The sequence below is a fragment of the Salmo salar genome, chromosome ssa20 (assembly GCF_905237065.1).
Source record: "Salmo salar chromosome ssa20, Ssal_v3.1, whole genome shotgun sequence".
NCBI classification, from domain to species: Eukaryota; Metazoa; Chordata; class Actinopteri; order Salmoniformes; family Salmonidae; genus Salmo; species Salmo salar.
Genome location: NC_059461.1, coordinates 88,261,281 through 88,275,776, shown reverse-complemented (window position 1 = coordinate 88,275,776; position 14,496 = coordinate 88,261,281). Strand labels below are relative to the sequence as shown.

At 42.1% G+C, this 14,496-nt stretch overlaps 2 protein-coding genes across 2 annotated transcripts in view; both read left to right on the top strand.

The window, feature by feature from the left end:
* Positions 1-811: 811 nt before the first annotated feature.
* On the top strand, positions 812-3,652 carry srprb (SRP receptor subunit beta). Its single transcript, XM_014163572.2, has 7 exons — positions 812-1,057; positions 1,407-1,501; positions 1,604-1,681; positions 1,816-1,898; positions 2,027-2,163; positions 2,255-2,309; positions 2,410-3,652. Exons 1-7 carry the CDS (start codon positions 916-918, stop codon positions 2,618-2,620), a joined length of 801 nt encoding a protein of 266 aa, XP_014019047.2. The 5' UTR covers positions 812-915; the 3' UTR covers positions 2,621-3,652.
* Positions 3,653-12,089: 8,437 nt separating this feature from the next.
* neu4 (sialidase 4) overlaps positions 12,090-14,496 on the top strand; it is a 15,846-nt gene continuing 13,439 nt past the window's right edge. The window contains exon 1 of the mRNA XM_014163564.2: positions 12,090-12,369. Within this exon, the coding sequence (XP_014019039.1) occupies positions 12,313-12,369 (57 nt within the window). The 5' untranslated portion in view covers positions 12,090-12,312. The remainder of the gene's footprint in view (positions 12,370-14,496) is intronic.

The window sequence follows — 14,496 nt, the reverse complement described above, 5'->3', positions numbered from 1 at the left end:
AACTTATTTAGGGGTTAAATACTTATTGACTCAAGACGTTTCAGCTTTTCATTTTTTATTTATTTGTAAAAATGTGTATAAACAGAATTCCAGTTTGACATTATAGGGTATTGTGTTTAGGCCGGTGACAACACAATCTAAACGTAACCCATTTTACATTTCAGGCTGTAACACAACAAAATGTGGAAAAAGTCAAGGAAGGGGTGTGTGAATACTTTCTGAAGGCACTAGAGTCAGATGGTGGTGCAATTTCTCCTAACTTACACTTTTCATTTTTTTGTCCATGCACTTTCCAAACTGCGAATGGCAGCAAAAAGAAACAAAAGGGTCTAGTCTGCCGGAAAGACACACGAAGAAGAAAATCTAAAATCAGTTACTGCGCATGTCTGTTTTAAGAAAGTACGTGTAAAGATGTTTATTACTAAACCAAGATAGACCACAGCTTGTCATTTCAAACGCGAACAAAAGAGCCACAGTGGGCAGAACAGGCAAAGGGATGGGCAGAGCCCAGAACGAGCTAGCGAGATACTATTGGTGCGTCCTAGCACATATTAACATATTTCCGTTGTGAAGTGCGCATGTGCAATAACTGAATTCACATTTGCACTTATTCTAAACAACGCCATTTTTTTTTTTTTTACTTCGGCAAACTTTGCTAAAGTCTACAAAACTGTTCGTGTAAAATATTGTAGTTTTGGGAACAGAAAACGGTGTTGAGCTCAAACGTTTCATTCATGAATAAAATGTACAGTGTCGGTTAAAATCAATCTCGTTCCATCTTCTCCCACTGCCATATTTGGTAGTGAGAGGAAACGCTAACCGGATTCTTAACGTTTGTACATCCGGTTAAATATCTGTCTCGTTGTTCTGACTGTCTGTACTCAGCAGCTGGTGAAGTTCAGTGAAAACTCAGATATGGAGGACAACATAGACGTGGAAGCTGGAGAAAATCCATTTCAACCTTATTTAGACGCTCTACGGAAGGAGTTAGAACACCAAGACCCCATATTTATTATCGGAATTATATTTTCTTTGGCTGTTGTAGTCATCAGTTTTGGTAAGCTAACTACTGTAACTACTCATCCTCAGGAACAGAGTGAATGTAAATCCGTATTTGAGTTGTCACTAGCTTGGCTTCAGCCTGCTGGCTTTCTGTGCTGTGAGATTTTGTTGTTGTCTTTTATCAAGACAAAAAAAGCCTGCTAGCTAATGTTAGCAATCTAAGATGAACTAGCTGGGTAAATTAGCTTGCTAGTTACCAACAGCTGTCACTAGCATAGTAGCAATCTATCTAGTTAACGTTACTGTACTACGCTGTTTATCAGGTGATCCGCTGTTACATGTTGTTAACTTTGTATGATAGCTAAAACCAAACTGAAACATCTGTGATTGGTTTTACATTTCAGTGTTGTTTAAGTACTTCCTGAGCAGCAAAACTGTCCAAAGTGCTGTGCTGCTGGTTGGTCTCTGCGATTCTGGAAAGACCCTTCTCTTTAGTCGAGTGAGTGCATCATCAGTATAACATCTAACATGCCTATTCCAACTATTTACATACGTTTACAGATGGCAGAAGTTGTATGACACTGATGATCTTTATTTCCAGTTGTTGTCAGGAAAGTTCAAGAAGACCCAGACCTCCATCACAGACAGTAGTGCCCCCTACAAAGCCAAGAATGAGAAGGTAAGGAGGCAACTATGGCATGGTGGCGAGGGAGTAGGATCTGAAGTGATTGTTTTAAATTCTATGACAAATGCATTTGTCAACTGTCAAACACTGGCTTGATCGTCCCCCCTGACCTTCTTCACTGTGTGCAGGGCAGCAGCTGGACCCTGATCGACCTCCCTGGACATGACAGTCTTCGTCCGCAGTATGTGGAGAAGTTCAAGTCAGCAGCCAGGTGAGTAAAGATAAGGGTGTTTGTATTCAGGGAAGGTCTATAATATGAAAAGCACTGTGGTTGACCTAAGAACAAGATTCTGAAAGACACCCTTTGACTTTCTTTTGTTATCTCCTCTCTAACTGCAGGGCCATAGTCTTTGTGGTGGACAGTGCCATCTTCCAGAAAGAAGTGAGAGACGTGGCTGAGTTCCTGTACTTCCTGTTGACTGACAGTGCAGTGTCCAGGAATGTCCCCTCTCTGATAGTGGCCTGCAACAAGCAAGGTGACGTGACACACTTTTCAACCTTCCTACTCCCTCCACAAATACCTCCCCATTATGATGTTAATGCTTGCTAATGATATTTTCCCTGTAGATATCACCATGGCAAAATCTGCTAAGCTGATTCAGCAGCAGCTGGAGAAAGAGATGTAAGTAGTCTTCATGTTACCAACAACGACATAGAAATGGTGTGATTCTACAGAATGGACTGAATTGAAATTGATCCCAACCTTTTCCCGTTTCCCTCAGGAACACATTGAGAGTGACACGGTCTGCGGCTCTGGGCACCCAGGACGGGTCTGCGGGGTCCAGCGTGCACCTGGGGAAGAAGGGCAAGGACTTTGAGTTCAGCCAGCTGCCCATGAAGGTGGAATTCCTGGAGTGCAGTGCCCGCGGCAGCAAAGGGGAGAACGGGCAGGCAGACATCGGCAGCCTTGAGAAGAGCCTGGCCAAGCTGTGAGATGGCTGGGTCTCGTTATTGACCATCTGGTTCCCATATAGGTCACTACTTTGGCCAAGAGCCCTTTGCTTAGGTGCGCTATTGTGAATAGGCTCTCTTAGGATATTTCCCTGAGGATTCTCAGCATGTCAGGTGTCTCAACAGTCTCTCAAGTCTCCAGGACTCCAGACTCAAATCACTATACTATGATGAAGTGAATAACTTCTTGTGCTGACATCACAAGGTCAGCAGTGGCACATGATGTAGTGAATGCCAATTTGCAAAAAAATGTTTGATAATGAAAATAAAGTGTTTGCTTTTCTCCAGTAGATGTTGTTGCTATACGTTTCAGTGTTTCCACTATATTCCCCTAAATTGTTGGCGCCACTCCCCCCCCCCCCGCGCCCCCAAAAATATTTATAACAATAAAAACCGGGATAGTAAAACGTTTTTAAGTGTTAACGTAAATGACTAAAACCACAACGTATGTAGGAAAGAGTATGTATGTATGTGTGTGTATTTGAGAACTAACAATCACCTAAATATAAACTTTCCAAAATGTCACGGTGTTGACGTTACGTTTGAGTCACTCGGATGGCGTAACCCATGGCAAAATGTGTAGAATTGCAGGAAACTTTGCCACCGCTGCTGAAAAAGAATCTTATGGGAAAACAGCGTTTCAAGCAAATGACTCGTCCCTTTCATAGTGGATACTGTTTCATAGGAGTAGGTGAGTGTGAACATCTGCCTACTTATATTATTTGTGTTAAATTAGCTTTGTCAGACTTCTAGCACTTCAAACCACCCTTTTTGAGAGAGAAATGTTAATGTGATGAGATATTTACTGATCCACCTCCAATACATTACAACTGTTTGTATTCCAAAATCAGCTTTGTTCCTTTCTGGAACAGTTTAGTTGAATGTTCATCAGTTTGTATAATTCTCCAGTGTGTTAACATTTGACGGGAAAGTTGACTTTGAATCTGTACCACTGTTTTAGCCAAATAGGAATGTTATGTAATTCAGCCTGTAAATAAAATGTGTTTACAGATATGGGGATATTTGTGGTGGTTGGTGAGTGCAACATCATGCTACCCATTGTGACACCAAAGCTGTAGAAGAATAACCTACTGACAAGTTTGAGTCATAGACATGGCAAAACTTTAATTGGCAAAAATCAAGAATTAGTTTATTTTTTATTTTTTACCTGTTATAACTCCTATCTTTTCCTAGCTGCTGATATGTTGAGTGACATTGACGACTGAAAAATAGAGTGAGATTTTGAGCGTCCCTTATGCTGGGATTTTAAAGTCAACTGCAATGGCTCCTGTGTTGAGGACTGCCAACCAAGTGGTTGTGGCTAGATGGAGTACCTCCAGAGTCACGTTGGATGTACTGGCCACTCTACCATAAAGGCCTGATTGGTGGAGTGCTGCAGAGATGGTTGTCCTTCTGGAAGTTTCTCCCATCTCCACAGAGGAACTCTGGAGCTCTGTCAGAGTGACCATCGGGTTCTTGGTCACATCCCTGACCAAGGCCCTTCTCCCCCGATTGCTCAGTTTGGTCGGGCGACCAGCTCTAGGAAGAGTCTTGGTGCTTCCAAACTTCTTCCATTTAAGAATGACGGAGGCCACTGTGTTCTTAGGGACCTTCAATGCTGCAGAAATGTTTTGGTACCCTTCCCCAGATCTTTGCCTCGACACAATCCTGTCTCGGAGCTCTACTGACAATTCCTTCGACCTTATGGCTTGGTTTTTGCTCTGACATGCACTGTCAACTGCACAGGTGTGTGCCTTTCCAAATCATGCCCAATCAATTGAATTTACCACAGGTGGCCTCCAATCAAGTTGTAGACACATTTGATGGGTGATCAATGGAAACAGGATCCACCTGAGTTAAATTTTGAGTCTCATAGTAAAGGGTCTGAATACTTATGTAATCTTAAAAAAAAAAGTACAAAATTGGGGCAAAAATTCCTTAGGATGTTTTACAAATTTTTAAATACATTTTAGAATAAGGCTGTAACATAACAAAATATGGAAATAGGGAAGGAGTCTGAATACTTTTTCACTGTATCTATAGCCCAGCTGGAGAGTACACAGACAGGCTGAGGGGACTATCCCTCAGTGAGCAAACTCAGTGGAAAGATGGCCCTGTAAATAACCAGTAATACAATGTAAAGCAGTCTGCATACTATAGACCAGAGAGTAGACAGACAGGTTAGGACTATAGACCAGAGAGTAGACAGACAGGTTAGGACTATAGACCAGACAGAGAGTAGACAGACAGGTTAGGACTATAGACCAGACAGAGAGTAGACAGACAGGTTAGGACTATAGACCAGACAGAGAGTAGACAGACAGGTTAGGACTATAGACCAGACAGAGAGTAGACAGACAGGTTAGGACTATAGACCAGACAGAGAGTAGACAGACAGGCTAGGACTATAGACCAGACAGTGAGTAGACAGACAGGTTAGGACTATAGACCAGACAGAGAGTAGACAGACAGGTTAGGACTATAGACCAGAGAGAGTAGACAGACAGGTTAGGACTATAGACCAGAGAGAGTAGACAGACAGGTTAGGACTATAGACCAGACAGAGAGTAGACAGACAGGTTAGGACTATAGACCAGACAGAGAGTAGACAGACAGGTTAGGACTATAGACCAGACAGAGAGTAGACAGACAGGTTAGGACTATAGACCAGACAGAGAGTAGACAGACAGGTTAGGACTATAGACCAGACAGAGAGTAGACAGACAGGTTAGGACTATAGACCAGACAGAGAGTAGACAGACAGGTTAGGACTATAGACCAGACAGAGAGTAGACAGACAGGTTAGGACTATAGACCAGACAGAGAGTAGACAGACAGGTTAGGACTATAGACCAGACAGAGAGTAGACAGACAGGTTAGGACTATAGACCAGAGAGTAGACAGACAGGTTAGGGCTCTGGTCAGCCAGACAGTAGACAGACAGGTTAGGGCTCTGGTCAGACACCAGACAGTAGACAGACAGGTTAGGGCTCTGGTCAGCCAGACAGTAGACAGACAGGTTAGGGCTCTGGTCAGCCAGACAGTAGACAGACAGGTTAGGGCTCTGGTCAGCCAGACAGTAGACAGACAGGTTAGGGCTCTGGTCAGCCAGACAGTAGACAGACAGGTTAGGGCTCTGGTCATCCAGACAGTAGACGGACAGGTTAGAACTATAGACCAGAAAGTAGACAGACAGGTTAGGGCTCTGGTTAGCCACCACCAGGTTGGGCTCCTCTCTCAGCAGAGTGGGACACACCTAGTTCACCTTGTCCCCATGGCTGAATTTGAGTTTAGCTCCTGATCTTCAGGGCTTCCTCTGTGTCTGGTGACTGATCTGCACTGCTGCCTGGTGACTGATCTGCACTGCCGCCTGGTGACTGATCTGCACTGCCGCCTGGTGACTGATCTGCACTGCCGCCTGGTGACTGATCTGCACTGCCGCCTGGTGACTGATCTGCACTGCCGCCTGGTGACTGATCTGCACTGCCGCCTGGTGACTGATCTGCACTGCTGCCTGGTGACTGATCTGCACTGCCGCCTGGTGACTGATCTGCACTGCCGCCTGGTGACTGATCTGCACTGCTGCCTGGTGACTGATCTGCACTGCTGCCTGGTGACTGATCTGCACTGCTGCCTGCCCCCCCCCCTTCCTCTTCCTCCTCCCTCTCCTTCCTAGTCTCCTCTTTTGCCTGCTGGGCTTTAGGCTGGGCCTTATATGAAAACCACACCACCCGCGTTGCGTGCTCGAGCGCAGCAAAACAAAGGTGCACCTACAGTTAAAGTGGGAAGTTTACATACACCTTAGCCAAATACATTTAAACTCACTTTTTCACAATTCCTGACATTTAATCCTAGTAAAAATTCCATGTCTTAGGTCAGTTAGGATCACCACTTTATTTTAAGAATGTGAAATGTCAGAATAATAGTAGAAAGAATGATTTATTTCAGCTATTATTTCTTTCATCACATTCCCAGTGGGTCAGACGTTTACATACAATCGATTAGTATTTGGTAGCATTGCCTTTAAATTGTTTAACTTGGGTCCAACGTTTTGGGTAGCCTTCCACAATCTTCCCACAATAAGTTGGGTGAATTTTGGCCCATTGCTCCTGACATAGCTGGTGTAACTGAGTCAGGTTTGTAGGCCTCCTTGCTCGCACATGCTTTTTCAGTTCTGCCCACAAATCGTCTATAAGATTGAGGTCAGGGCTTTGTGATGGCCACTCCTTCCTAGACTGATTGTTTCTTTGTCACCTTGACTTTGTTGTCCTTAAAGCCATTTTGCAAAAACTTTGGAAGTATGCTTTGGGTCATTGTCCATTTGGAAGACCCATTTACGACCAAGCTTTAACTTCCTGACTGATGTCTTAAGATGTTGCTTCAATATATCCACATAATTTTCCTCCCTCATGATGTCATGTATTTTGTGAAGTGCACCAGTCCCTCCTGCAGCAAAGCACCCCCACAACATGATGCTGCCACCCCCGTGCTTCACGGTTGGGATGGTGCTTTTCGGCATGCAATCCTCCCCCTTTTTCCTTCCAAACAAAACGATGGTCATTATGGCCAAACAGTTCTATTTTTGTTTCATCAGACCAGAGGACATTTCTCCAAAAAGTACGATCTTTATCCCCATGCGCAGTTGCAAACCATAGTCTGACTTTTTTGTCGCGGTTTTGGAGCAGTGGCTTCTTTCTTGCTGAGCGGCCTTTCAGGTTATGTCAATATAGGACTCGTTTTACTGTGGATATAGATACTTTTGTACCTGTTTCCTCCAGCATCTTCACAAGGTCCTTTGCTGTTGTTCTGGGATTGATTTGCACTTTTCACATCAAAGTACATTCATCTCTAGGAGACAGTACGCATCTCCCTCCTGAGCAGTATGACGGCTGTGTGGTCCCATGGTGTTTATACTTGCGTACTTGTAACGGCCGTCGTATGAAGTGGACCAAGGCGCAGAGGGTTGAGTGCTCATTTTTACTTTTACTTGAAACACTTAAACAAGAAAACGAACGGACGACAAACAGTCTTACAGGCTACACACAGCAATGTCAAAACAACTTCCCACACTTCCCATTACAAACACACCCCTATACATAGGACCTTCAATCAGAGGCAACGAGGAACAGCTGCCTCTAATTGAAGGCCAATCCCAATAAACTAAACATACAACTAAACACCCTAGATCTAACATAGAAATACACTAACCTAAAACATAACCCATAAACCCCGAAACACTCTAAACAAACACCCCTCTACATAACACATAACCCAACAAACCCCGAACCACATAAAACAAACACCCCCTGCCACGTCCTGACCAAACTACAATAACAAATAACATTTACATTTACTACGTCATTTAACACCTTTACTGGTCAGGACGTGACAGTACTATTGTTTGTACAGATGAACGTGGTACCTTCAGGCGTTTGGAAATTGCTCCCAAGGATGAACCAGACTTGTGGAGGTCTACAATTTTTTTTCTGAGGTCTTAGCTGATTTCATTTGATTATCCCATGATGTCAAGCAAAGAGGCACTGAGTTTGAAGGTAGGCCTTGAAATACATCCACAGGTACACCTCCAATTGACTCAAATTATGTCAATTAGCCTATCAGAAGCCTCTAAAGCCATGACATAATTTTCTGGATTTTCCAAGCTGGTTGAAAAACGAGTTTTAATGACTCCAACCAAAGTGTATGTAAACTTCCGACTTCAACTGTACATGTTATTCAGTCATTGCACCCACACTGCTGACCCGTGCCAGCGTAGCCAGGCGCTAAAATACAACTTGGTTCTATTTGTGATGATTGACGTGTGGCAAGTCCTTCCTCCCCCTTCTCCTCATTGATTTTTAGGAGCATATACCCACGTGGGTGAAAGATGAACTGAGGTCCACACTCCAGTCCAGTTGGTAGTGGTAATGCACCTTAAAGTTGGTTGCCAACTGCCATATAAAGTCCAAAGAGGAAGAAGAAGCCTGAGGAGGAGAGATCACTAGAAACAAACTTGGTTTACGCTTTTATGTGTGGATTAATTGTCGGAGTAGAGGACCTTGTGCATTTCAGGTAAAATAACAACCCAATGTTTATATTCCAGGAGATAATTAGCTAGCAACAGCAGCTAGCTGTATATGTAAAATGCGAGGGAAAAAAGTGTTTGATCTCCTGCTGATTTTGTACGTTGGCCACTGACAAAGAAACAATCAGTCTATAATTTTAATGGTAGGTTTATTTGAGCAGTGGGGGTAAAATACTTATTTCCCTCATTAAAATGCAAATCAATTTATAACATTTTTGACATGCGTTTTTCAGGATTTTTTTGTTGTTATTCTGTCTCTCACTGTTCAAATAAACCTACCATTACAATTATAGACTGATCATTTCTTTGTCAGTGGGTAAACATACAAAATCAGCAGGGGATCAAATACTTTTTTCCCTCACTGTATGTAGCAGAAAAGCTATAAAAAAAGATATTTATCCTCTGAAGAGGGGGGGTTGGCTAAATTGCCATAAATTTTTAATGCTTTTCGACCTGTTCCCAAATGAATGTAGATGGTTCAGAGTTTATTTTGATATTTCAACCTGCATTTCCTGATTGCGTCTGGTGTTGGTAAACAAAATCAACATGTGCGCGATGCACGTCTGCGAGTGGTCTGGTCAGCATGTTAGGCTTGGCCTGGGACTGGAGTTTGGTTTTAGTTCTGGCGTTGGGTCTCCCGCAGTGGGCTGGCCTTATCCTTATCCTCGATCGTGACTGCAGGGTCCTAGAGGGCCATCAGGCGGTTTGAAGATCTGACTGGGGTTAGGTGTTAGAGTAGAGGATCTGAAGAGCCTAGGGGTTAGAGTGGAGGGACGGCAGGAAAGGTTGCTAGATCAAATCTCCGAGCTGACAAGGCAGTTAACCCACTGTTCCTAGGCTGTCGTTATAAATAAGAATTTGTTCGTAACTGACTTACCTAGTTAAATAAAATAAAAAATTATACAACAGTGCAGACAGTTTTGATACAGTACAAGTAAGTAACTGGTAGTCACAGATTATTACCCCAGATAATATGATTTACCCAAGGATTTTCAGTATCCATGACTGGAAGTTAGGAGAGAGTGGGGTAAGTAGAGCTAAAGGGTAAATTGAACCACCCTTGTTTCTAGGAAAACGGACACAAAATATAAAATGTGACTAAATGCTCAGAACCATGTAAACACCTGTACGAGCTGGTCTAGTATGTAAACACCTGTACGAGCTGGTCTAGTATGTAAACACCTGTACGAGCTCGTCTAGTATGTAAACACCTGTACGAGCTCGTCTAGTATGTAAACACCTGTACGAGCTCGTCTAGTATGTAAACACCTGTACGAGCTCGTCTAGTATGTAAACACCTGTACGAGCTCGTCTAGTATGTAAACACCTGTACGAGCTCGTCTAGTATGTAAACACCTGTACGAGCTCGTCTAGTATGTAAACACCTGTACGAGCTTGGCTAATAAACATGCGTCTTGTGCTAGAAATCAGAACGCACTACCAGCGCTTTGAAAAGTTGATGTAATTATACTTTCCTGTGGTTATATTGATATATATTCTCTCACATTCCTATCTCCAAAAGGACCAACCGCACGGACAACCGGTAAAGAACTTTAAAATATAATTGTGTTCAACATTCCGACTTGTAGAGGTCATGAGAGGAAACTTTCCCGATTCAATGCAATTCAACGTTGGGTTTCCAGGCAACCCAACCCATCTTACCTAATTCCCAGTCTAATGGATACCAAAACATATTGGTTAAATAACAGTATCTGGTGTTGCAATCTGTAGTTACACAAAACAGTACTTAACCTGTATCTCACAGTAATGGATAACAAAAATATTAAATCACATTAACGATCTGTAGCTACAGTAACTGGTAGTTCTATAAATAGTACGCCATACAGGTTTTGATACAATACCAGTAACTTGTAGCCCTATCACTTACGCTAAAGTCATGAAATAAAAAATAAAAAATTATATTAGTGTCTTGTTTATATAGTGTCTTTTATTTTAAAGGTACAGAAGGCTAGCAAAGCGCTAACCATGTATGTTTGCCATAGAACACTGAAGCAACGCTATGCTGGCTAAGTTAGCATGTCAACTCAACTGTCGAAAAGACTTTAGCTTGAAGTCAATGGCGAAATCTTTGCTAATAAGGCATATGAAATCAAAGCTGTCAGGACATAGCATAGCTTAACACATCACCACTAAATGTTAAGTTTATATGGGATGTTTCCAGTTTACCACAGATAGAACAATGAGACAAATATTTCACTGGACGTATAAATGTGAAACAACCCGCTTGGCATTTCCACTCACTACCAAAGAGAAGATGGAACGAGATGGATTTTGGCCAACATTCTGAACATTTTCTAATTAATGAAACAGAACTTTGTAGACTTTACCCTTTGCCAATGTTAAAAAAAATGGCATTGTTTAGAAGGAGTGCAAAGGCGAATTGAGTTACTACACATGCACACGTCACAGAGTTCCCTAGCGGATATACATATTTTAAATGATTGCTAGAACCCCGCCACTAGGAATCTCACTAGATCATGCTTGGCTCTGCTCACCTCCTTGCTTGTTCTGCCCTCTATGACTCATTTGTTCCCGTTGGAAATAACAGGCTGTGGTCTATCTTAGTTATAAAAAATCTTTGACTTTACCTTTCACAAGCACATTAGTTTTCCTTGTTTGAAAAACGACTTGCAAAGTCGCACATTGATGACATCAGAGGGTAGGTAACTGACAGGTCCATCTGCATGAAAAAATCCTTAAAGCCTATTTTTCTATGAAAATGCTATCATTTCTACTAGACAGTATTAGCTTAATACATTTTTATACCCAGTATCATCCTCAAACTGATTTATATGAAATGAGGGTAATGGGTATTATGCCTATAGTAGTATTTACAGTACATCTGTCTATGCTTGCTGACAGGTTTTGTCAGGTTAGGTTACCTATACCAATGAAATGTAGCTACAGTGAGCTTCTAAAGTCATGCAGGTGCAAAGTAGAGCTGACAGAACCTCCCTGTTTTTGATAAATGTACATGGAAAGTAATATCTTTTTTTTATTTTTCATGCTCAGCTAAACACTTTGTGTCCAGCTCTGCTGTTAGAAGTCTGTGTTGGTCGATGCTGTGGAATTCTGTTTTTCTTCTGAGATAACTAAACAGTAATGAACTTCCACAGACTAAATACAAGACTATTCAGCAGAAATAATTCAGTTGGCTTCAACAGCAGATTAGGGACACAGTGGAGATACTCTGGTATTCAAACTATAACCTTTTGTGCCAAGGGATGGGCTTGAGAGAGCACACTTGAGCTAAAATAGGTCTCTTTCTCTCCCTCTCTCTCTCTCTCTCTCTCTCTCTCTCTCTCTCTCTCTCTCTCTCTCTCTTTGTAGAGCGGTAAGGCTGAAAATGGGGTACACAATGGTTGCTGTCCGCTGATTCATCCAAAGCTGCAGTTCTGATGAGTGTGGCCCATTTCTGGGTCAGTGAACAAAATGGCACCTGACACACTGAATGGGGAACAGACAGGGCACACCAAGGGTATAAAACATACACACACACGTGCACGCACGCAAGCACGCACAAACACACGCACATACACGCAGTCACGCTCTCAACCAAAAGTGCATTCATATGCTGACACAGATTCTCACAAACCTAAACTCACACTCCCTGTCGAAAGATTTCACCGTAAGTATATTCTTTGTTTACTTTTCAGCCTACTCTCTACTATGCATCTATTGTTTTTTTTGAAACATTTACTGACTGTTTGTACAAATAGACATGTTTTATTCTTTCACATGAGAAATAATAAAAATGTTTATTTACAGTTAGTACTGTATCACACGTCAGAAATGGTCTTGGTGTAAATTGGTGTGAAGGGCTGAGCAGTGTGGAATATCTAACGGTCGTAGGCTGTGCTGTCTTCAGATGTTAGCTGAAGGCTGTTACACACTTTACCTAAACGCAGTGACGGAACGTCCTTTTCTACATAGTTCTACAAACTTTTGTATGGCTAAAATGTTGGAATTTACCGTAAACGATGCTCCATCGCTCTGTTGTAGGGCCCTTAGGACACATGATGTGTTTTTGTACTGTTATATTCAAAGCCTTAAGAAGATATGTCCCATTTATGATTGGACATATGAAATACTATATTTATGAAATAGTAAGGTTACATTGAGAATCCAATAGGGAATTAATGCCTTTTCTCTTTGCTTCAGAGGACTATGGGTGAGACAGTTTGAGTGATGGGATGATGTGAAAGAAATTATTATCAATGAAACCTGGGACAGGGACAGAACCAAAGAGTGGAAAAGGAGTAAATGGGGAGAAATGCATGTCATAATTCAGGCCACAATAGTCCTTAAAGCCTGTGGCCTTTGAAAGAATGCTGACAGTGGGAAAGGACGAAAGGCATTTTACTGTTGAAGCCCATGTCGAGTGTTATCACAGCTGTCTCTGCTTCTAGCTACTGTCTGTGTGATAACAGCTGTCTCTGTTACTAGCTACTGTCTGTGTGATAACAGCTGTCCCTGTTATTAGCTACTGTCTGTGTGATAACAGCTGTTTCTGTTACTAGCTACTGTCTGTGTGATCACAGCTGTCTCTGCTTCTAGCTACTGTCTGTGTGATAACAGCTGTCTCTGTTACTAGCTACTGTCTGTGTGATAACAGCTGTCTCTGCTACTAGCTACTGTCTGTGTGATAACAGCTGTCTCTGCTTCTAGCTACTGTCTGTGTGATAACAGCTGTCTCTGTTACTAGCTACTGTCTTTGTGATCACAGCTGTCTCTGCTTCTAGCTACTGTCTGTGGACATACAGGTCATTTACTCCATCTCTATCTGCTCTGGCCACAGGCAGCAGTAGCAGCAATAGCAGCAGTAGTAGTAGCATTAGTAGTATTAGTAGCAGTAGTAATGGAAGCAGTAGTAGTAGTATTAGTAGCAGTAGCAGCAGCAGCAGCAGTATTAGTAGCAGCAGTAGTTTCAGCAGCAGCAGCGGTATTAGTAGCAGCAGTAGTAGCAGCAGTAGTTGTAGTAGTATTAGCAATACCAGTATTAGCAGTAGCAGTAGCAACAGTAGCAGCAGTAGTAATAGTAGAAGTATTAGTAGCAGTAGTAACAACGGTACTAGTAGTAATAGTAGCAGTATTAGTAGCAGTAGTAACAGCAGTAGTAGTAGTAATAGTAGCAGTATTAGTAGCAGTAGTAACAGCAGTAGTAGTAGTAATAGTAGCAGTATTAGTAGCAGTTTTAGCAGCAGTAGTAGCAGCAGTAGTAGCAGCAGTAGTAGTAGCATAAGTAGCAGCAGCAGTAGTAGTAGTTATTGTGGCAGATTTAGCAGTATCAGCAGTAGTAACGGTAGTACTAGTAGCAGTAGTAGCAGTAGCGGTAGCAGAAGTGGTAGTAGTAGTAACAGTAGCAGAAGTAGTATTGGTAGTAGTAGTAGCAGAAGTAGTTGTAATAGTAACAGTAGTAGTGGTGATAGTAGTAATAGTAGGAGTAATAGCAGTATTGTAGTAGTGATAGTAGTGGTAATTGTAGTAATAGTAGTGATAGTAGTAGTGATAGTAGTCACAGAATGAGAAATAGCAGTAGTAGTAGCAGTAGTAGTAGTTGCAGTGATAGTAGTAGTAGTAGTAGTAGTAGTGGTAGTAGTAGTAATAGCTGTAGTAGTGATAGTAGTAGTGTTAGTAGTAGTGATAGTAGTGGTAATAGTAGAAGTAATAGCAGTAGTGGTAGCAGTTGTAGTGGCAGCAGTAGTAGTAATAGTAGTAGTTGTGGTGGTAGTAGTAGTAGTTGAAGTAATAGTAG

Bases quoted from the DNA above. Each gene is read 5' to 3' on its own strand.
- srprb (XM_014163572.2), top strand. From the start codon at position 916: ATGGAGGACAACATAGACGTGGAAGCTGGAGAAAATCCATTTCAACCT. The intron at 1,682-1,815 runs GTAAGGAGGCAA...CACTGTGTGCAG, and splicing joins ACAAAGCCAAGAATGAGAAG to GGCAGCAGCTGGACCCTGAT. The intron at 1,899-2,026 runs GTGAGTAAAGAT...CTCTAACTGCAG, and splicing joins AAGTTCAAGTCAGCAGCCAG to GGCCATAGTCTTTGTGGTGG.